Genomic DNA, 24,413 nt, shown 5'->3' with positions numbered 1-24,413 from the left:
ACTAAAGTGGACTGAGGACGGGACCAGGACCAGACAAATGAACACTAAGCTTCTTGAATTGAGAGAAAGTTCCACAGAGCTGATTTACGAGACACACACACACACACACCCACACACACACTATCATTGCCATTCCAACAGTTCCCTCGCACATTCAATGCCACAATTTAATTTCACTCCAAATTAATTACCTCATTGCGCTTGCCCCAATGTTGACCCACTATAACAAGAAATGAGCTCCCACAACCGGGAGCCATTGGACAGTCTCTCATGGGATTTTATTTTATTATTATTATTTTTTTTTTTTACTATTATGACAATCTTGTCTTTGTATAGTTTTTATACAATTGATTTTTCCGTTGTATTATTTCGTCTTTAGACTTGGGGGTTGCACACTAAATGTACGGTAAATGTGCGTTTTACAGATTTTTTTGCTTTGTATTTACATTTGAACTTGTGCTATAGGTAAGCTGTGTCCTGCCTTCAGTTGCTATGGCAACCAGCTGACTGCCAGCTATAGCCTTAATGTTTAATGGATGTACATGAGAGCCGTATTGATCACCTCATCAAGCCGCTGGCAAGAGAGCAAACAGTGACTTGGCTAAAACTCATTAGAAGTGGCAAAATGCACAAGAGGGGCGTCAACATCATTTTAGACAAAGAACTTTATACTGAAATACTGCTTATTTAATTTAATAAGAATACATTTGCAATAACTATACGGCAATATAATCTGGTCATGTCTCAAATTTCAGAAAGTCAATTTTTGATAGAATAATGCGAGGAAAACGTTTTATGAGAAGTTTAAATTAGATTAAAAAAAACAATAAGAGAAATATCAACAAAATATTACCAGAAAGACAGATTTTTTTTTCAAAAATTGGTAATTAGTCTCAAAAATATTTGAATAGAAATAACTTATTTTCCAAGAATAAAAATGTTAAACGTACCAGCAAATTTTACAACTTATATATAATGCCTTTTTTTTTTTTATTATCGTAACATCTTTGTAATATTGCGACACTATACGTCTATCATCACCACTTTTCTCCGCAGCAGTAATCAAATATTAACTACATCAAGATAAATGCTATGTCCTACCTGTGGCCAATTTTCATTTTAACAATATACAGGCTTGTCTTTTGGCTCCAAAACATTGCAAGTCAGCAAACAAAAAGGACTTACAAATGAGGGGTGAAAAAGCAGGAAAAAAAAAAAAGCGCATGAAATCGTTACATTATTATTTTGTTTTGTAAGGAAGGGCGCCTCAGAGGTCAAAAGGTGCGGGTCTTATCCCGAGGACACTGTGGTTTTTATCTCCTCATCCAACACTGATGTAAGGCTAAAGCCGCTACGTGCTCGGCTCGGTCCCCGAGGGATCACCTCGCAAGCCCAGACAAAAAAAAAAAAAAAAATCTCCAGGTGACAGACTGCAGACGCAGACATTTTTAAGAAAGCAGTGCGTTCGTTCATCCCGGTTTGGAGCTACACTTTATCCCTTCATGCTGCACCCCTGGGGCCAAGGTGGTCACCCCTGACTCATTATATAGGTTCAAAAAATATATACTTAAATGCGTCCACTGCAATGCACCAATTGAAGTACGGTGCATTAATAGTCTTGGAATAAAATGTTTTTTCTGCACTTGTTTGAAGGTGCGTGATTACTCTAACATCTATGCTAATTTGTTAGCCCACCTATGGCTTTTTGCATGAATGGGTCATTCATTTAGCTGTTTAAAGATAAAATGTTTAATTCCCTTTTGTTTGGTGTCAGTTACGACAAAAAAAAAAAAAGCTCGAGACAAGCACACTTTTTTCTAATTCTAATCTTCATTCCCTCAAAGTTGACGTCACATGACAGTCTCCTATTTCTTGACAGAAAGAGAGTCAGTTAATGAGCTACGGAATAAAATTTAAAAAAAATAAAAAATGAAATAAATAAATAAATAAAATAAAATCAATATAACAATTAAATCAATATAAAAATAAAATAAAAATAAAAATAAATTAAATTCTCACAGCTTTTTTCCCCATTGCAAAATGGTAAACTGTATTTGTTGCACATCTGTGCTTTAGGATTCGCAAACCATTTGGCCCTCACCCTTCAATCGGACAATTAGAGATGCATTCCTTGCACATTAGCCCAAGCGCCATTTAGTGTTGCTCAACGGCTCTTCAACCTAATGAGCAGGGAATTGAACCACCTGCTGATTGAACACCCAAAGCCACTGGAAACGAGCTTCCGAGCAGTGGCGCCAGCAAAACTTCATAAACAGCAATTAACGCCACGAGAAGACTAATCTGACTTTTCCCGGGACAAGACAAGCGCATTGATCCTTGTCCTCCCGTTGTTTATTTAGCGCGCCATGCGGCGGTTATAAAAGGTGCGATGGCTGCACGAGGAGCCCTTGAAATGCCAAACATGCTCGGCTTAACAGGAGGCAAATGTCATTTAGAAGGTCAGCGTTCCATGAGAAGGGGGGGGGAGGCGAGGATGGGAAAGGTGTTAAGGTAAACACTTTTAACGCGTCTGCTGAAGGTGTCTTTGCAAGATCCACTCAGGCTTACCGCTCTATTCATGGACTGTTTGCATTATTAGAGTGTTACTTTACAGCTGATTCGAAACATGATGACATGGTTCTGCTTCTGCCTTCTTGAGTGAAAAGCATGAGCGCATCCGATGGAAACACAAAGCCGAGCTAATACAAAAGCTCAAATCAGGGATTAAAAGCCTAAAGGAGTCATTGTCCACAATGTATTTAATTTACAGTGGGACCTCTAAGGCTGAATGCCAAACACAATTTCCCCCTGGGAATAGTCTGCTCCAGTCTCATCCCCTTTTTTTTTTTTTGTCAACAAGCCCTTAAAAAAATAAATAAATAAATGAATAAATAAATACAATTTACAAAACTACATCACATTAGAAGAAAACTTGAAAAAATGAACAAATCGGATTTTATGAAATAAAATAAAAATTAATAGATTATCTGAAAATGTCAGGAAACGCCGAATAGCACATTAAAAGGTGGCGAACTACCATTAAACACGAGTTTAAATGTGATTATTCAAATCTAGACACAGCCACATCATCACTTTTAAGAGGGTGTGCACACTTGCGCAACCACGTTACCTTTATTGTTAAATTTATCATCGCTCTGGAAAACATTTCACCTTCGTTGTTGAGGCATTTGGTTAGTATGCAACTGGTCTTTTACACGGCCTCGTCACCTGACATCTTGATTCAAGCCTGTTTTACTGCCGCTTCCCCTTGCTCCAAACGTGAGCTTTTTTTTGTTTTTGTTTTACAATCTTCTCTTAAATTCCTGTGAAATCACAACAACATGTCACATCATCATCAAGAGAAAACAATTTATTGTCGACAAGATTATATACAAACCAAAAATGATAATACAGCACAATGTACACATGACAGGATTGCAAACAGTACATACATTTTGTTTTAAAGCATCGGACGTGTTTCAGATTATTCACACCCTCAAAATGTTTGCCCGTCATCTATCTGGTCAAATAGTGGCAGAAGCCGAGTCATATCTTAAAACAAATAAAGGCCGAACCCCCTAAATGCCCCCGGTCACTGCTATATTATTTATTTCTAGTATCTCTACCTCCCGAGCTTTAATTTCACTGCTACTTTAAAGCAAGTGGCACAGAACACACTAAAATCGCTCAGTGATTAGCATTTAATCTGAAAGTGAGCATTCGGCAGCTCGCCGCCCCCTTTCCACACCGTCCCTCCCCACCCTCAGTCAAAGTGTCGTCTTGATCGATCCCTGGCAATCCCGCTTCCCACTTAGTGACCCCGGGTCACATGAACACTCACTTCCGAGGCACTTGGACATTGATTCCCCATCAGCACATTAAGATCCCGACAGTTAATTACAGAACAAAAAAGGCAGGAGGCTGGCAACTTTACACCTTGAACACGATCTGGAGGAAGTGCACACGTCTCAATAAAAGAAAAAAAAATAATAAATCCGGGCTCATACATACTCAAATGCTGCTTGTAAAATTAGGAACGCGACAAAACGGCTATCGTACATGCTAGCATGCTACGAACCGCCTTCAGGTTTACATTTAGTTACGTGCACACACTTTTGCTACGAACGATTGGGTTTCTCATCATTTTTTCAAAACGTATCGGGCGTCCATGGCAATCACGACCTGTCATGTTTGCCCATCACGCCCCGCGTGTTGTCTCACAAGCACCCAATCTTGTCCACTGTGGCCTGTCGCGGCCTCCGGGAACATCGTGTAAACGCGGCAACCGCCTCCTTTCGTCGTATGCATCTCTAATCAAACAAGCCCTGTTTACTTTCTCAACCGGTACCAGCCTGCTCCAGATAACATTGTCATTTGAAGTCACTTCAGCGAGCCAGGCAGTCCACCAAAGGCGGGAGAGGCGGGGATCTAAGCGTCAGGTCGATTGTTATTGTCTGAGGCTCGGCCCGAGGTCTCCTTCGAGCTTCGTCTCCGCTAATGGAAAACCATTGTCTGGCACCCGGGACATAACGCGCCGCAGCGGAATACGGACGGGCTTTTGTGAACTTATGCACCAGGCGGAATGTTCTACCTCCTCCCAATTCCCACTGAAAGCTATTTTGGATTTGTAACAGCTATTGAAGTCAATTCTCATTAAGAGCTACACACACAACAGGGTGGAGTTTTCTGACATCATGATAATGCATACAGAACTTCCGGAAAAAAAAAAAAAAACGGCATAAAAGGAAAAATAAAATAGCTGCCTTTTTTTAACACTCTTAATGAGATTTAAACATTTAAAAGTGTCACAACAATGCAAGAGGAAGGCACTTATTTATTGATGTAAGTGGACGGCATGGTGGTTAATTAGCACACGTAAAATGCGCGATGTCACTTACCTTTGCATATAAAGCATCTTTTATTTAGTTTTCTCAGATAATAAGTGTCAGGTAATATCAAATGTAGGAGGCGGATGACTCCCACCCTCCAAGTTAATGAAAAGAGCAAGTTCACAGTCAGTTCAGAGCACTCGGCGTCGACGGATCATGCGTACAGATAGCGGCCGTGGAAATCGGAGGGAAATCTTCCCAGACAGAACATCTCTCGAGAATGAGGGACTCCATTTGGCTCACGGGTTTACTCTCTCAGTGATGATTTTTTTTTTTTTAAAACCACCTCCCCGCTTCTTTTATTGCATCTCAACTTCCCCTGCAGGATTCACCTGTGAACATGTTAGTCCAACACACTTGCCAACGGGGAGATATATCTTTGTGATCCTTTGTGAGTCTTTTGGGGTTTCATTTTCTTTGTGGTGTTCATCGCATCTGTGGGAGTGGGGGGGGGGGGGGGGGGGAGAATAATATGAGCCATCATAAAAGTAAAAAAAAAATAAAAGCAACACTTTTTATTGTGGTTTGAAGCTTCTATTGACAGGATAATGCCTTTAACTTTATTACCATGCAGTGAACGTGAATTCAAGAGAAATGCTGATACTACATTACTCGACTCGCGTTATCGATAGAATAGTTGAGCCGTGTCGTAGAGCTCGATACATTTTAGACGACAAAAAGTGAAAGGGAAAAAATTGACAAAAGAATTTTTTGGTTCAGCCACTTGGAGTGTTTCTCTTCATTATGGTTCACAATGAAAAACAAAAACAAATAAATAAAATAAAATAAATAAATAAAATGAATAAATAAAATAAAATAAAATAAAATAAAATATGCGGCATAGCAATTTTTGGAATGTGTTGGTTACTTAATATTTACCATGCCGACTAAAAAAAAAATCTGTACTGCATTTCAAAAGCAATGCAGGAATACATAGCACGTCCAATGAATGTGTTGAGAAATATACTCAAGCAAATATGATTAGGAATGAAATGTAAAATTGTTTTGATGAATTTAGTGAAAATGTGGCTTCCTCTTAAATGAAATAATTTAATTAAAATGAATGCTTTCAGATGTTTTTGGATAGCAGCACGCCAGGTTTGGCTTAAAAAAAAAATGATCATGGATGACGAGTCGAATACTTTTACGTACCTTTCATGCCAATGAGGTCATGGACCGGCCCGGTAGGTCAACCTGAATGGAATAAAAGCAACAAAATTAGTTAATCAGTTAACACTTGGCTTCAGCCAAAACACTGATATAAGACATAATGCAGTTTATGGATCCATTATGTGCTTCCTTAAAAAGTTCACTGAAATATTACAGCGATTTATCACATAGTTTACATTTGTTGTTAAAGATGGCTAATTATTCTCAGCTTTGCGGCCTAGACACAGACAAGCTAAACATGTTACATTTAAGTTTAGAGAGCGTTTACGTCAAACTATGTTAGGCGAGAGGTTAATCTGGGTCTGGTTGTATTACCTTGTGGGGCGGTGGTCTTTTTAAACAGCTACTGCCATCCTCCCTCTGCTGAGGTCAGCTGGGGGTCATTTAGAGTCTCTTTAACGGACGGGGCTCTTTAAATGAGGGCCACGTGACCACAGGAGTAGAGCAGAAAGAGCAATAATAAACAAAAAAAAAAGGAGAGAGAGCAATCCCCCGAGCTGGGGAAGTGAACTGGCCCGAGAGGGTGTCGAGGAGGCCTTCATGCGGGGCTACGAGCCATGTCTGTCAGGGTAAACACTCACAGAGTTAATGCGTGTTTACGGAAGGTGCTCGACATTATACGGACAAACAGAGAGGAGAGGCAACGTCGCCGGCGCTAAATTTCCCCCCACAAAAAATCTCAGCCGGAGGCGTTCAACCACAAAATCAAATAAGCAAAAATCCCACAACTGTTTTTTTTTTTTTTGTCGATTTGTGTCATCTCTGTCTGCTTTTTAGTTTAAATTAAAATTGGATTTTATCAAGTCAATAACACCAGCCTTTTTTTTTTTTTTTCAAAATATTTATTCAGCATCGACAAGAGGGAAATATTAAAGGGCTTATATAAGCTCAAAATAAAAAATAAAAATCCATATAAGATCAACATGTCTAACTGTGGGAGGGAGGTGGGGTCACATATTCACAAGCATATAAGTTAGTCAAGTTCTTAATTAGGCCTTTGAATTTCTATTCTATCGTGTCAAAATGACTTGTATAAGCGCATTTAAAAAAAAAAAAATACAAGAATCTTAAAAAAAAAAAAAAAAAAAAAAATCACAAACGACAAAAGCCTGTGGACTATTTTGCAGATTTGTGTGTTGGATCTTAAATTCCTATTTATTCGACGTATTAAAGAAGGTTTATGGACACAATTGTATCATGACTAAAACAGCTGACAACATCCACATGACACGCCATGCTTTCATAAGCCCTTTAACACCGACATACTATTATCTTACAAAAAATGAGGAAACAGCAATACAATATGTATACAGTATGACTTTTTTTTTTTGTTGTTGGGGGGAAGGGTGCATATATTACAAGGGACACATTTCCACTGACTCCTCAAGAAAAAGATATCTACAATACCGCACGTCCTAGTACTAACCATTACATAGTTAGCGATAAACCAAAATTTCATTTCAAGTGGATCGAGGGTGACACATTAAGTTGCACCTGGCGGCCGCGCTGATAGCTCGCCGCGACGACGGCAAAAATTGAAATGAGCTCGACACAATAGTCGCCGCCACTGTTACATGACAGCGAGAGAAACTCAAAACATTGATTCTTGTTGATTTCCAGCAGGATGGAAGGATACATCCTGAATTAGATCACCCAGCAGGAGTAAGTTTTTTTTTTAGTTTTTTTTTTAGAAGGACAGCGTGAGGCCCACACCGAAAAGAAGAAAATATTTTGAGAATAAAGACATATTTTGGAGAAAGGAAAAGTCAACGAGTATAATACATACAGAGGTCAGAATTTATGGAGAAACATGACAAGAAAAAAGTTGTTTTTTTTTTGTGAACAAGATAAAGCTATTATATCCAGGAATAAAAATCACCATATTAGGGGGGAAAGTAGCTCATTTCGGAATTTTATTTCGCAAAATCTTCACATAAACGGTAAATCAAAAGGGGCTTAGCACAGAAGCCTGCGGAACACCAACATACTTCATCTAGTTGCAAATTTTTTGAAGTGGAACCTATCCCGTTATTTCACATATTGCCTTTGCGCCCTCTAGTGGCATCTTAGTGCCTAGGACCGATGTTGAAGCAAGCCGAGGAGCTTCATTGGTTGTTTTGTCGCCATCTTGTGACATCGACAGGCATTTCTTAAAGTTTTTCGGGGGTCGTCACTTATTGGTGGCCGGGCTTTGGACACAGTCTGATAATGTTATGATTTTTTTTCTTGCATGACCTGACATAATGAAATTGCCATTTTATTCCCTTAATATATTTTTTACTTTCCAGTGGAGCCCTAATATACCTCAGTGAAGCTGTGGCGCTTCCCTTTTTTTAAAACCAGATTTCAGTCAGTCAGTCCTTCTTTTGAGATTGATTTTTTTTTTTTAAATTCCGTGTTTTAGGTTTCATTTCTAAAAACGTGGGCACATCCATAAAAAAATCCATTACTTGGGTTGGAATTGCCACGAGGACTCGGGTGTGGGACCGTGACACAGTTCAGTATCTGGAGTACGGCTGCTCCCTGTACGTTCCTTTGGTCGCCCTCGCCGACTGCGCCTTGCCGCGACTGTTTGCCCACTCTTCTTGACCTGATTAAACAGGATTGCAAAGTTGCTAAAACAGTCACAAATGAAAACCTTGCAAATTTCCGGAGCGACGGCCGGCCTACTGACTCCACTTGACTCATACCTGGGAGGACTCATCTCAGATAATTGAACGAGCTGATCAAACGTCTACTTGAAAAGGCCCCGTTTAGAGGCTCCAAGCAAAAAGGTCACAATTACCATTAGCCCAGATCAGCCGCGGGGACCGTCAGTGTGAAAGTGGCGCTATCGATGGCACCTTTTGTCTGATCTGCAGCCAGTGCTGAGACTTCCCTGGAGCTCAGGCTCACAAAGGCTTGTGTATATCCCCGCCCCTCCCACCGTCGCCCTCTGTGTACAAGCTGCTGCCAGCACACTGCCGATACCCCTTAATTAAACCTGTCACCCTTTCACTGAGTGTCACTTTGAAGAAATACACCGTTTTAACCTTGTGTTTTGAAACCAAGGAGAGGCCCCCGCTTGGACGGCGTTATCAGCTTCCTTTGAGCTGTCGCCCTTTGGGTGACCCATGGCGAGGTAATACAGTAAAACACTTGGCAGGTTTATTTTATGTGGCGCCATGCAAAATGCTAATGAGCTAAACGCGCGTGATTCTTTTGCTTCCGGCCCAGAAAAGTTGGAAAAGTTGTTTGCTAATCGCGCTGACTAAAAATAGATAAGATACGCCAAACATTTCAAGACACATTTGTCACCACAGAGGCAATTAGTAGTCAAAAATGGAACTGAACAAAGAAAGTCTTCCAATGGAGTGGAAAAAAAGTGGACACAGAAAAATATCAACATCGTGATGTATGGTACCATTATGGGTTATGCTTGGGAGAAAAAAAATAAACAGGACAATAATTTTGCAGGTAATGTATGACAAACAAAGTCAAATAGTAATGTGACTAGACAAAAGTCATAATTGGAATAATAACCAGAACAATATTACGAGTTAATATCACGATAAATATCAAGATCACGATAACCACAATTTTTGCGTATGGTAATTTGACAAGAAAGAAATAAACTGCAGTTTTACCAGAAGAAAGACAAATTTGGGCAAAGTCGATACAATAAAACAGATATTATTATAAATGAGAATTAAAAAAGTCAACCAGTCGGAGAAAAACGACAGCAAGTGTGCTTGTCGCAGTGTAAAAGAATAAGGATGAAGACAAAATCTAAGTTAGCACAACAATGTCGTCGGAATGTTACGAGGGACAAAGTCCCAATGTCATAAAACGGGATGCTCCGTGTCAGTACTTTACCGTCCAATACTTCGGAGTCAATGACAAATGTGACGTTAAGGTCTTTTCTCAGTAAAACAAATTAGGCACACGAGCAAAATACAACAAAAAGGACGAGTAAATGAGCTGTCAAGCATGAAAGTAGCTGGGGGACATGAGCGTGACACCGGTGGGAGATGCAAGGGCAGACGAGATGCTGATAAGCACACTTATTTTTATTGATTTATATTTTTTTCAAACTCACCGTACAACTCGTATGATTCACCGCCTTGTCCGTATTCGTAGTAGTCGTCTGAGCTGTAAGCAGAGAAAGAAGTGGATCCTCAGAGTTATGTTTAAATGATTCTTCTCAACATTAACACAATCTTAACAGCCAACAGAAAAACACTGACGTGTACAAAGGCGGAGAACTAGATCTGCCTTTGAATAGGTCAGCTTTAGAGTGCCTTGTGGTCTGCTGCGAGTGTGTGCGCCACAACTAGATAAGGACGGAAGAGAAACGTGTGTGTGTGTGTGTGTTTTCGACTTGTGGACTGGGTCTTCATGTTGATGGGCACATTAGAACGCCTCGTTGTTTTATATCCTGGAAATTTTTCGAATTTGGAAAGGTTGTGAACAACACTAGATTAACGATAACAAAAATGTTACATAAAAGCAGCGCTCCGGTGCTATTTATTTGTGGTTCGGCGGGGAAGGATCCGCCACCATATTTCCACACAGTTCGACGCAACCGAGTATGGAGATGGACGAGAGGTGGCATCTTTAATGAAAAACAAAAAGACGGGGGCAAGTCAGCTCGGCGGCAAATTCGTTCACGTGCACTCGAGACACTGACAGAACAATCGGTTCAGTCGCGGTGGAGGCAATTCATCATAAGGGTGCCGGGGAGGCGACGCCGGCCGTCACAGCTGGGCCCTCGCCCGCCTGGCTGTCTGTCAGTCAGTGTGAGACAGCGGCGCCTGACTGCCGCGCAGATTGGAGGGCTGAAAGCACCTGAAACCTGGCCGCCGCCGCGACCGCGACCGCTCGTGGCGCGGATGTGACAGATTGGAAGTAACGAATAACAGTTTATTTGAAACCTCGTGTGACTGCAACGGAAGGGACTTTGGAAGCAACGTTTGCTAAAAGGCAAGAAGATTGCTCCTATATTTGGCATTTTATTCCTGATAACGTGGACCGTTTGATGCCGAGCATTCCAATTAAAATACAAGATGTGGAAGTATTTTGAAATATTATCAGTTTCTCTAAAATGCAAAAACGTGCAAAGGAACAAAGTACTAAAACCGAGTCCACGCATGCAGATTATCGGAATTTGATCATTTTTCGTCTCTTCCAAACGTGAGTTTAAGGCAGGATGGTCAAACCGTCTTAATTTTTGGAGTTGTTGGAACATTTCACCTACTTCTCAACTCAAGTCTGTAAAGGTCTGATCGTGGGATATCTCCCAATGATGATCCTGACTGATGATCCTGCGGTGTGGGATGTGTTGATTAGCATCCTCACATACTTATAATTACGTCTAAATGGAATATTTTCGTCACTTTTGCTCAAAGTCATCAAAGATTTGATCGTGAAATGTCATTAAATGATTATCCTTTTTTTATCGTTTTCCTCCGATCAGCGAGTTACTGAGCGGCATACACAAAATGTATGACATGACCTGCTGCAAATCCTTCCACTCCTAAGAGCCACACTTAACAGCCAGTGACATCAATGTTTTATCGTTTTGTTTTATTAATCTTTTCGACAAGACACAGGATTCTTCTTAAGAGCACTTTGGTGGCTCAGTGACACGAGACGAGTTCCGTACGGAGGCTTCGCGTGAATTTGACAGCGCTAATAATGCGGCAACAAACAACGCAGCGTAGACACCGTGTTAATGCAGCTTCCTGACAAAAAAAGTGAGGCCAGCTGCAGTGTGTGTTTTGTTTTGGTTTTTTTTGCGGAGCTTCCAATAAGCCTGTGGCATGTGTGCCAATGTGCATCTTGCATTGATGTCAAGTCACTGGAATATCCTTGGCACTACTCATTGGCTGAGGGAGCTGGGAGAAGGGACAAAGGGGGAAAAAAATAATAATAAATAAAATAAATTAAAAAAAACAAGTGCACTGCACCACATCTGGACCGCCACAACGAGATAGATTTTTTTTTTTTTTCAAATTTTCTAGAAATAAGCATCATGCATCCTTTTGAAGCTTGAGGACACATTTTGTAAAATGACGGGCTTTCCTGTACACAGACTGTATCAACAACAACAAACAAACACAAATAAATTCTAGACAGAACAACCTCCATTCCAGGGTGTAGGTTGTCAGCTATTTGATCTTGATTTATTTTAAGCATCTTTCCTAGTCAGTTGAGCTCCAAGCTGCCACTGCTGCACCACGCACCTCTTCTAAGTGCAGCTGACACCAGGAAGACAAAACGGCACTCCCAACATCACGATTCACCTGCACTTAACAATGCCATCAAAGGAATGCTTGTGTTTACTACGACTCTACCAAAGACGAATTCACATTTTTTTGGGCTCCTTGAAAACGCACCAATGTTGGTGGAAAACGCCAGAGTGGGCTTTTGGATATTTTGCCAAGTAGGCTGGCAGGCATTGATTAATGGGTTGAGTCAGGGGTGGGCAAACATTTTGATTGGTGGGCCACAAAGGGTTCTAAAATTTGACAGAGGGGGCAGATGGATGCAGTGTTTTGGTCACCTCACCTCATCGGAGAAAAAAAACCAAACATTTAATTTTAAATGAAAATGAACAAAAGCATGACAACAAAATATATGTTTTTGAAAAATCACAGCATTTAAAAAATAACTCAAAAGGTTCATTAATTTTTTTTTTCAAGTTTGGCGGGCCGTATTAAAACATTTAACGGGCCGCATGTGGCCCCCGGGCCGTAGTTTGCCCACACCTGGGTTAAGTATTGCTTTTTTTTTGTGTGTGTGTGTGAAAATGCTTTAAAAAAAATCTGTTTAAAAAACCCCAAAACAAAACAAAAAAAAAAAACAACCACTGTTGACTATCCAGGATCCATTCTGTCTGTCGTGCGCCACGAGTTGCGACATGGCGCAGTCACAGGTGAGAATGGGCGTTCCCCTTCTAAATAGGTCAGCTTTTGATTCAACATTCATTAGTAGAAGACCACCGCTGCTTTGTGTTACCTCACTGGTAGAGCACATCTGTCTGGAAATTCTGGCCCGGGCCTTGAGACACAAAGACAACAACGACAGCAGAGCAAGTGTCTTGCGTTGGGAATGTGACTCCGGGCCTATATTCCCTTCGCTTACAAAAAAAACAAAAAAAAACCTCGCTTCTGTCATCTCTGTAAATGCCTCATCCTGAGCCCTGATGTTGCCGTTAGGGCGAAGCAGGTGTAGGGGGGGTGGGGATGTTAAAATTGAATGATGTCGTACACGTCCCGAGTGGACTTTGTTTTCTTACTCATGCCGTCCTCGGTGATGAATCTGAAGAGACCTCACAGGACATTAAAGGAGGCTGCAGAGGTACGAGGTGGTGTCATGTTAACGTGATAAAGTTTTTTCTTCCTGGCGTTAACAGCGGCATGTTGTATGCAATAAACAATGACCAGAAGGAAGAATTTCATCGTAGCCGGAGAACATAACGTCCTCCGTGTCGGCGCGTTGCCCTTTTGTATGTGGGCGACTTATAGTTTTACATCGGAAAACAAATCACTTGTCGTTGTAAAACCGTGTCCGCACCGGATTAACAACTGTACTGTCGCTCCAGATGGACGCCAATTAAAAAGTTTGTCACCACCGGTGTAGCTTTACAATGCAAAAAAAATAAAAATTGTTCCTCCTCCAGTCAGGTGATCCACTCTCAGGTGTTTGTGCAGTGTACCTTTGCACATTTGTCCACTTCAACACGGGCAAATTGGCCCCAAAAGCAGCCGGGAAGCAATGTTGTGCAAAAAAAGCCAGCGGAGCGGCGAGGGCGTCGGACAATAAAGCACAATATGGGCGGTGTTTTGTTACCGGCACAAAAAAATGTGAGTGCAGCATTTTAGTTGTGAAAGGTTTTCTAACCTTGCATCTGCCCCGCTTTTTCACCGGTCATTTTAAAAATGTGTGGGCAGGGAGGGCGAGGGGGAGAAGGAGGGGGTGATGCCAGCCATTTTCCTCCTCCAAAAGCCCAGTTTTATGAAAGGACCATATTTCCTGGGTTGACACACTTCTGTAATGCTCCTTTTTTTTTTTTTTTTGCAATCACGCCTTTCATTCTCATCTGGCGCCGGCTTGCAAAGGACAGTGCTGAGTGCAAATGCCTCACACAGACCCTTCTGATTACAGCCGCACGCTGGTGATTTTTATTTTTTTTTTTGCAGACAATAGAAAAGAAAAGAAAACATCTGGGGCAAATAGCAGCACCGTTTGCCCGTTCCCACTTTGGAGTGAAATGACGCTGACGCATGCCAAATCCTCCGTATGGATACGTTGATTGCCAAATGTGGTGGCTGATTACAAAGACAACTCTCAAGCTGACCTCACCTCAAATGTAATCCTCAAAACTATTCCACAAAAGGTACAGCCGATTTTCTTGACACCACGGCAGCGGCATTAATCGCCCAATATGCTTTTTTGACGAGCGGTGTTTTTCATAAAGCCCTCCCCCCTTCGTTACAGATCCCCCCCCCCCCCCCTTTCACCTTAGATGCGGTCAAATTCCCTCCACAGCACCTGTCACTCTTCTTGATGAGCTGTCAACTTTGAAACAGCATCAAGGCACGCAGCAGCACTGCAAATGTCTCGGCGTCTGACAGCTAGCACAGCCAATCGGCTAAAATTATAGAGAGGCGGAAATAAAACGGTAGAGAGGAAAAAAATAAAAATCAGAGTTCTATCGTACTAAATGGCTCTGTCAAAGAGGTTGGCAAATATAGCAAAGTGCAGTGAAGAAAAATAAACGCATGGAGACGTGTTTGGAGGAAGGTGTCCTTTACTTTGTCACGTCCGTCCTCCACCATCAAAGTTGTTGTTTGGCAATGTTAGAAAAAGTCCGGATGTGAGGTCGCAGCGGTTAAAAAAAAAAAATGTTACCCCCAAAAAGTGTTTAGATAAAAAAATTAATTATTAGTGTCAAAATGTTGCAATTGAGTTACAATTTGAGTTCAATTGTTTTATTTTGCAGTGGAAAAAGAAATAACAGATTCGTTTTCGGGGTGAATAGCTTTCAGGTGGCCGGCATGACAGTCCTCTTTTAGCGCCAAGAAAGGTGCGATTTTTTATTTGATTTTTTTTGGTGCCAACGTACACGTTCCACTTGTCTACATCTTGTGTTAAGATTTACACTTGCTCCCAAGGGACGCAACTGCCATTTAAAAACAGTGTCACACAGACTATATGCGCACCGGCGCACCCCTGGGATCCATAACGTTCCAAAGCAAAGGTAAAGGGGAGTGTGTGCCGTGTCAAAAAAAAAAAAAAAAAAAAGCCTCAAGTGTGAAGCACGAAATAACACTTAAATCCTGCCCAGGCTTTGAGTAGATTGCTGGCCCGTGACCCAAAGTGTCCAGCCAGGTGCCATCCATTCCCTTTTTTTTTATTATTAATAGAAAGACCCAGTCTTGAATTTGCTGATAAATTTAAAGAGTTCGGTCAAGCAGCCACTTTAACCTTAGCATTGCAGTGATACTTAAATAGTTTGTGATCTCCCCTGAGATAAGCACTCTGACGCCAGGAAAGCTTGTGTGTTTTACAAACTCCGTAAAAGGAAGCTGTGATGACTCCCACCGGCTGTCACGTAAGGGTTCTGCAAAGGCTCCCCCAGGCGCTTGCTTGATTCTGTAAATATCACGAAAATATCTTCAGGGTGTCTCAAAACAGCTTTATATCTCAAATCACATGTGTTACGTTGCGAAAAGTCGCAACGTGCTCGCCACGCGGTGGCCATGAAGGATTTGAACCAGGTACGAGAAATGACCAGGTTTTGTGCTTTGTGGAGTTAAAATGTGAAACTCATTTCTTACATCTTACTGCTAAATTAAATACAAATAGTAAGGATGCAATCTCACACTCGTGAAGGCACTGTATAACCAAATTAACATATGCGGCACAGCCATCTCATAATAAATAAAGATATAAATAAATAAATAACACTTCCACTGCCTTTTGCTTCAAGCTCCCGAGGAGACATTCTGTCGTCTTGGAGAAGAAGCCATCGGGTTAATTCGGTGGCAGAGAGACTGTAAATTGTGTTGCTTGTTATCTTTTGGCAAGCGAAAGCCTGCCGAGAAATCACAGGCCAGACCGGTGACTCTCTAGGTGAGAGGAACATACGCACGCAGAGTACACACGTCAAGGTCTTCCTGCAGCTGAGACCATGACCGCTTGTTCAGCCTGCGCCTTTTGTCCATTGTGTGTTGACAGAGGACGTCATCGTGAGAACGGTCATCGAGTTAAGCACTACGTTACGTTCATGACTGGAATATTTTATGTCGACAAACCGAATAAAAACGCAACTAAGCTCATGACATGCAATCTTTTTTTTTTTTTTCCTCCACACCTTTTTAATGGCCTGCTGTATTGTGTGTAAGACACCGATGCGCAACGGGGGAGTCAACCAGTGATGGGTTTTTTTTTCTGGCTTCTAAAGGAGTGTCAGTGGCGTAGCAGAGGCGGAACACCACCAGCTGTGACCAGAGAGTGATGCATTATACCCAAGTCGAACTGTTTTGAAAGCAATTTTGACATTGCATCAAATTATCTGAATAGGGTAAGCTGCAATGGCTGCGAGGACACGCACTGGACGGTTTGATTCCAATGGTGAGTTCTTCTCTACAAAATTTCAATGGTATTTTGACGGTCTACGAGGACGCAAATTGGCCTCAGTCCGCCTTGGTAAAAAAGTTACAAAGCTCACTATGTTGGAGAAAGAGAAGATGGGTGGGGGTCACTGTGAGCAATCACCCACCCAAAAAGATTAACCCCAGGCGACGTAGCGCTCATCCTGACAGAGCCATAAAGGAAAGCATCGACCAACCTGCTCACTCGGGAGAAATATGTCCATTTCTTCACCCCTGCGGGTGCAGCCAATACGTTCCCATTGTGGACATTCTAAGTGGGCTAACAGTCATTATTTTGGTCAAAAATGGCGCCGACAGACACGCATTGTTGCGCATTGTTAAAATACTGCAGGGCACAAAGCAAAAACCTTTTGACCTTGTGTAGCTTGGGAAGTGCGACTGCTCCCCGGATACAAAGAAATCAATATTTTGCATTTAGCTGTCCGGGGGGTGGGGGTGGCTTTTGTTAAATGGACAAAAATGAGTTTACAATGAATAAGAGTTGCCACCAATTATATACATAAAAAAAAAGATATTTACTGGGCAACCCATCTTAAATGATCACTGTAAGTCTCCAATGAGTTCAGGGTCAACCACTGGATTGTAAATAAAGATTTCAAACTGTCGGGTATTTGCAATATTCAAACGTTAAAATTCCAGTGTCGCTCAATGAGTCAAGGAAAAATCGGAAGAACCCAACTTACTTCTGTGCTTGATTGCTGTAGTTGTTGTCATAGGACTCGTACCCTTGGTCATCGTACGCGGTTCCATAGCCGTCGTCGTAGTCCTGAAACACAAGATGAGGACAATGACATAACGAAGCAAAGGGTGACTAAAAATGGAACGTATGATACCAGCTCACTCACGGATCCGTGAGAAGGACAGAGTTAATGTTCGGGTGACATCGCAGCAACCGATATAGTCAGAGACACGATACGATAGCCGAGAGCAATCATTTCAACCATTTTGCATCAATGCAGGCCAATCTGCCGACGCCGCCTGGGCCAATGGAGCAGCGACCGCATCCTCTTTGTATCAAGTGAGTGACAGCGGGATGGAAGGACGCACGCGGCGGTCACGTCTCATCACCACCTCAAAGCGAGAGCCTCGAACATCTGTTTGGACTGTGGCAATGTTCCACCCCCCCTCCGTCCACCCTTCTGCATGGCACAGGCGCAACCCCTCCGCCAAGAGGAACATCAAAGCAAACCGCTGCCGCACCCGTCCTAATTCGGGATAAACGAGACTTGCGCGCCACAAAAGGTTTCGACCCCTAGCGACATGTCTCTTATCACCGCCCCCCCGACTCATGCGCACTTCTCAGCTAATTCCATCTGCGTCCGATTTGCATGCATGAAATTAATGTCTGTAAGATTTAGCCCCACAAGAAATACTCATCACATCCGCTTTATTATTAAGGTACTAATGCCTGATTACAAGTGCACTTTTTTTTCTTTTTTTTCCAGAGTTCAAATTGAGTCTTATCGTGAAGTCTCTTCGGAAAAAAAAAATGTGAGGAATAATACGACAGATGTATAAAGTTCTTCAAACGGTATAAAGTACGGTTATATATACATATATATATATATATATATATATATATATATATATATATATACTGAAACATCTCAAAGTCATTGAAATCAATAAGCAAGCATTTCCATGAAAAAAAACAGCTTTCCGTTAAAGGTAATTAGGGAAAAAAAGATGTTCAAGATTTTGGGGAGGCCGCGGCTCTGCATCCCAAAAAAACAGCAACCAAATCCCATCTCCACATTCATAAGCAAACTGTAATAAGATGACCATTTTTAAAACCGTTTCTTGAGGATCATTAATGTTCATAAACTGGACACAAAGCAGAAAGTGTAAAGAATTTTTTTTTGCTTCTAAAATTGGATTATCTTTTTTTTACCATATTATCATTGTTATTATTGGGAGGGGTTTCTATAAAGAGTCAAAAGTTTATTATGTGACTCACCATACATAACGTATCGTTGTTTTAATTAAAATACGGATGCGATCCACAAACGAGTGACAATCTATGGCGTCAATAACAAAATCCCATTAGCTTTATTGCCCGACAAATTATCTGCCGGTCCATTCCTTGCCCTCTTCCACAAGTGAACAAAACGCAACCGAGATATGGAAATTACAATTGCATCCAGAAAGATAACAGCTGAGCTCACACAAAGAGCGGCGTTCCCTTAGTCACTTTTAACAGATAGACTGCTGAAATAAACAAGGTAAAATATCAGAAATGTCAGCCTGATATGAGATCTTTTGGGTAAAAAAAAAAAAAATAAATAAATTATATATATATATTTTATATATATTTTTTTCTATCCCTGTTTCCCAAACTCCGAGCAGCGTTTATTTTTATTGTTATGAAGTTATATCTATTATATCTATTATATCCAGCTCCGGGTGCAGGCAGGAAAAAAAACAAAAAAAAAAAAAACAAGTGTTATGTTATGAATATTGAATAAGCAGCGACACAAAAAGTAAAATCATGTAGCACGGCGGTGAAAACACAGTCTGAGCTGTCAAATAAAATCACTGTGGCGCATGTATACAGTCAAAGGCTGCACTGCATAACAAAGTAAGTTGTCATGTATTTAAAAAAAAATAAAAAAAAAAAACTCCCAAAAATAAGGACAGAACGATTACTGTCCGTTTGAATGCGTTTTGTGCACACACGCAGTTCCATTCACTTACCGTGTCGAAAAAAACCACAATGCGCAGCTGCCTCAATTTCAGAGAAATATTTACATTTGCGCTCTTTTCTCGAGAGGAAATATGAAGCTTTGATACAAAATTCATGTATGATCCAGGTACTATAGTTCTCCTTATGACCATTTGATCATAAATTAATGAGATCATTTTTTTTTTTTCTCAACTTCAACCTGGTTAGAATGGAGCAAGTATGCAAACTTCTATCTGAAAGCAAGTAAACGAGACCACAAATTTCTTTTTTTGATGTATTCAAACTGGACTATTTTGCAACATGTGTTTGTATGTTGAGTCCCCTCCAATCAAATTCATCCGCTTTCGACCAATCGCTGCGCAAAATGTAACGAGATTCCCGAGAGAACATTTCCGACTCTGACTTGGTCTATCGTGGCTTCGTTTCCCGTTCTGCGCTGCCAAAAAAGTGGTTCAACAACGGGCTTGTTGAGTTATTATGTCTTTAATTGCATCCCCATTGAGTTTGGAAGTACGATGAGGTGATTTAAGGTGAAATGTTGGCGTCCGACTCCAGTCACTGGCTGCTACTAGAAATGTGAATCAAAGAATATTTCAAGTGGGTCAACGTTGCACAAAACAGCGCGATGTGTGACCCATTTCAGTGGCGCTTTCTTGAAAATGCTGGTCCGCTCTTCTCATCTCTGGGAAATAACAGGCAAAGAACGGAATAGTGGATGTCTACTCCTGACTCCTGATGTTATGGTAATATTGTTTACAGTAAGAAACACTGTGCAAAAGCCGCCACTTGCAAATTTAAATTATTAAGATTTTTTTTAAGTGTCTTGGTGGAAAGATGCACAGTTATTTGACACATTTCCCTAAAATTCACGTTCATGTCATGACAAAAAAAAAAAAATATATTATTTTTATTTATTTATTTTTTTTTGCTTTAAGGCATCCATTTTAGCTCTTACACTGAATGCTTCTCGGAAATTGCCCGAAATGGGATGGGCCCCTATGAGTATTTACTTTTTAAACAACATACAGAATATTTGATTATTAATAAGAAAAGAAAGCGTATGTACCTCTTCCTTGTCAGTTATTACTCCGCTCTATCCCCTGAGCAAGGCACCGTCAGTATAATCGGTTCCCCGGATGATACACTCCGGTTGTATAACCTTGTACTAAGGAGCGTATTAACCTTTAACGCTGTTATTGTCATTTATTAGAGCTCAGTTCCCTTTACAAGCGAGAGCTAAGGTCGACTGATAAATCACATTGTCGGAGGATTCTTTTCTTCAGTGTCAAACGTGTTGAAAATTGCTTGAAATAAGACGGAGGAAATACAGCGAGTGAAGCTATTGAGATATCTGATATCCCCCCCCCCCACCCCTTTACTCGAAATATCTTGGCGAGCACAATAACGCAACACGCCTGCAACACTGCTGTGCCCCCGAACACTAGACAGGATTAGTGTGACAGTGAATGGTTTGGGGGGGCGGAGGGGGAAAGGGGAGGGGGGGTTATTGGATGGGGCAGAGCCGGCAAAAGGGAGTCAGATAGCGCTCCCTAAGTGACTCTTTCATTTGTATGCCAGAGGACGGCTGAGAGGCGTGTTGTTAAAAGATAAGGGGCGGCCTCTGAGGCCACTAAAGACGAACAGAGGGCTCGCTTCTGCGTGTTACGACAGCGCTATCGCAGCTGCTCCACGGTGCGCCACAACAACGCCGCAGCAGATAGGACGACATCGATATGCTCCCCTGCGCGACGCCGGACTTCATTTTCAAAAATCAACTTATTTCTTCAAATGGCGGCCGATCAGGTGTTTATTTACTCTGTTATAAGAGAGTCGCAGGGGGTAAGGTGTTTGAAAGGAATTTCTTTCATTTAAGATTTGACATTGGGCTGTCTATGCGTCGTCTTCAACTCCCACCATGAAAAAAAATAAAAATAAAACTAAACTGCCCTCATGTCGAAGTAAAAGTGATTTTGTGGCAAATGTCTTAGATCTCTCCCTTTTTTTTTTATCGTATCCGAATCAAAAGCTTATTCACATCTGCCCTGCGCCTCGTCGGAAGCTCGGGCCATTAATGAAAAAGCCCTGCAGAAATCCCCCACGCACTGCAAAGATGAAATGAAATAGCGCTGCCTCTGCCTCACCTCCAGGCCGCGTTACATCCAGGACGGGCCACCAGCCCATCAATTACACCCATTCAGCCCGTCGTCGGATTGCACACCTACACTGCGAGGCATTCTAGATCAAAATGTAACGTTTTGCTCACGCTGACCAGCGGATGACCTTTGTGCTGCGGCAGCGGAATGGAAAGAGCAAACGTGCAGGCGTTGAACCCATCATCCGCCCACCTACGCTCCAATAATCCATCTGTATGTGCATATATTGGCCAATTCATTTCAATGGACATGCACCGCACACCCTCGTCCGTCTGTCCAACCGTCCATCCATATGCCACCCGACGAATAAAACGACAAAGGGTGCAGGGTGCAATTAGCACTGCTTGACTCGACAGGGCTGAACATGTTCAGCATGGTCGGAGGGACTGGAGGAATTTATTTTATTTTTGTATTTTTTGGAGTGTGAATTGAATAAGCAACACCAATGCACAAGAACAGCAGGAGTGAGCTTGACTTGGATATAATTCCTCTCAATTCTATCACATCGCTCTACAAGTTACCAATTTTCTGAAATGATTTTTTTTTTTTCCTCCGATCCCCGATTTAGTATGACGAGTGTATCAGATTGGTGTCGCCGCAAATAGTTGGTGATTGTATCACGGCGTTCCATGCGGAAGCAATTGAATTTTAAATAATTTCGTAATGAGGCTCCCCCCCGGGGAAACGGAATCTTCCACATCTGTGGATTATGCAAAACACAACCCTTTGAGGAACGGGAAGAATCATCCATCCGTCCATAGAGTTCCACAAAACATCACCAGGAGGAAGCCTGGTGGGGAGCGATCGACGATATGATACGAAATTCTACTTATAATCGCGTGCATATAAATATTGAACCTTTACAGTAGCGTGGCATTTCTGAACGGCGAACTGGTGGTGACAAGTAGTTTAGTAGTATCTTATTTAATGAATAAATAAAAATAAAAATAAGAACAGCTGGAGAATGTTTTCGAAGTCTGTGAATGAAACCTCGGGTAAACCGGGAACATCACTTTGTCATGTCACTGATGACTACAAAAGGGGTTTGTCAGCACCTGATGGCAAACGCTTGTCTCGCGATGTATTCGGATAACACGGAGCGGCTCGTTCCGTCTCTAATTTGCCGTGATGTGGTTAGATTTATCATCCGGCAGATGCCGGGATGTTTTTTTTTTTTTTTGCTGCGCCCGACCAGATACACAGGTGCCGGGTGTCGGGGGATGTAGTTTACAACGGTGGCAATGATGGGAAACATCTGGTCTCGGAGTCATTCCCTCGACCTCCACGCATTTGAATTGCAACCCCGCTGAATAAACCTGTCACATGTGCTTAGGCACGGGCCGCTGCCGTAATAACCCAAGTCGGGGCCGCCGCCGCTCTTCCATCACTTCAACATGCGACGGCGATGCATGAGCTGCTGGACCCCATCCAGCTCGGGACTTATTGGACAAATGCAGAAAAGAAATCACGTCATCTCCTGTAGATTTAGATTTCACACCGACCTCCCTTTTTTCACAGGACAGCATTTTTTTTTCAGCGACAGGCAATGCAATAGCCAGAGTAAAGCTGACGTCATACCTTCTTCAGACCACAAACCAGTCAAGACTAAATCCGAAACTAAAACCGACATCGGGGTCACTTACATATTCGTCATAAGTGTCCTGGACGATGGGTGGAGCTGGTCGGTACCCAGTTGCTGGGGGGGCTCCCCGAGCTCGTTGCACCCCCCTCCCCCTGGCAGATGCTGTGCGGCTGGGCGGGGCTCCTCTGGGTGCCGCTCCTCTTGGCATAGCCGCATGCAAGGGAGGTACTCCTCCTCGACTCCTGACACGGCGCACAAAACACAAGCTTTAGTTGAATGTGCAAAAACATAAATAAACAAATTTGGTGATTGAGAATTTATGCGAGCGCTGTTCATAAAAAAAAAACTCAAAAGCACGCCATTAGGCGGCAAAACTGTACGGGGCCCTGAGAGTTGGACCTGGACAGTTATTTCATTGAATTGACAGAAACCGCTGCAGTCGGCTGGGTGACCTTGCGGTTTGTTCAAAAAGTTACAGCTTTTATCGTGGCGGCTAAATCTTCTCAAAGGGCAGGTAAATGATGAGAAGCAACAACACACAGAAAAAAAAGAAAAAAAAACTACCAAAGGTGGCTCAGAGGGTCATTTGCTTTCTGCACTTTTCATTCCGTGTGCGGTAGCGCATTGGTGGAAAAAGTTGGATTCTCAAAACTATCGGGGACCGTGGTGGATGTTTGCTTGAAAGAAAGGTGAACAGGACTGATGCTGAGGAGGTGGGAGAGTCGGGTCGAAGGGGCAAGCTTTTCTCAAACATTCTGTTTTTTTGTTTTTTTTTTCCACTAATCGGCCCTCCCTGAGTTTAAAGCAAAAAAAGAAAGTCCTACTGCTGACAAATCACAATCATAGTGAAGAAAAACTGCACTCGAGCGCTCTTATGTTCTGTATTTCTTCAAACCAAATTATGCACGGTCGGCACTAATTACAGCTTGAGTTAAAACATAGCCAATTATATCCAAACTCAGAGCACCGTAAACAACCTGGGTGTCCTTGGTTAACTTAGATTCCAACATAAAATGTGTTGATTTTCCTTTTATTGCAAATATAAGCAAATACACACCTTGTGGGTTTTTCTTCAAAGTGCTGAAAAAAAAAAACTTGGAATGGCCACCAGTATTTTTATTTTGTGTGATATCTCAAAGGACTCCGGAAGCTCAGAGGGATGACGGTGATCAAAGTCGGCCCCCGAAGATCTCTCGCATATAAAGGCGCTTATGCTAATATTTTCATTGTAAAAGTCCAAGTACTTATAAGATTAGGAATAGCTTCAATAAAAAG

At 41.9% G+C, this 24,413-nt stretch overlaps 1 protein-coding gene across 2 annotated transcripts in view; it reads right to left on the bottom strand.

Moving 5' to 3' along the window:
* Nucleotides 1-3,405: 3,405 nt before the first annotated feature.
* The window catches only part of khdrbs3 (KH domain containing, RNA binding, signal transduction associated 3), a 59,041-nt gene continuing 38,033 nt past the window's right edge, over nucleotides 3,406-24,413 (bottom strand). Inside the window, exons 6-11 of one of the 2 annotated variants that reach the window (XR_015839345.1) lie at nucleotides 23,200-23,380; nucleotides 17,404-17,486; nucleotides 10,138-10,190; nucleotides 8,510-8,649; nucleotides 6,042-6,083; nucleotides 3,406-5,324 (exon numbers count right to left, since the gene is read on the bottom strand). Coding sequence is in view for 1 of the 2 variants with exons in the window: in XM_088278506.1 (XP_088134632.1) it covers nucleotides 8,558-8,649; nucleotides 10,138-10,190; nucleotides 17,404-17,486; nucleotides 23,200-23,380 (409 nt within the window). In the remaining variant the exon portion in view is untranslated. Of the gene's footprint in view, nucleotides 5,325-6,041; nucleotides 6,084-7,907; nucleotides 8,650-10,137; nucleotides 10,191-17,403; nucleotides 17,487-23,199; nucleotides 23,381-24,413 lie in introns of those variants that run through there. The other variant, XM_088278506.1, reaches the window with a different exon arrangement.

Source organism: Idiotropiscis lumnitzeri, chromosome 16, assembly GCF_059441095.1.
Source record: "Idiotropiscis lumnitzeri isolate Australia: NSW breed Sydney's pygmy pipehorse chromosome 16, RoL_Ilum_1.0, whole genome shotgun sequence".
In the NCBI taxonomy this organism is placed as follows: domain Eukaryota; kingdom Metazoa; phylum Chordata; class Actinopteri; order Syngnathiformes; family Syngnathidae; genus Idiotropiscis; species Idiotropiscis lumnitzeri.
The sequence above is the reverse complement of the archived record's forward strand: the minus strand, read 5'-3'. Positions and strand labels throughout refer to the sequence as shown.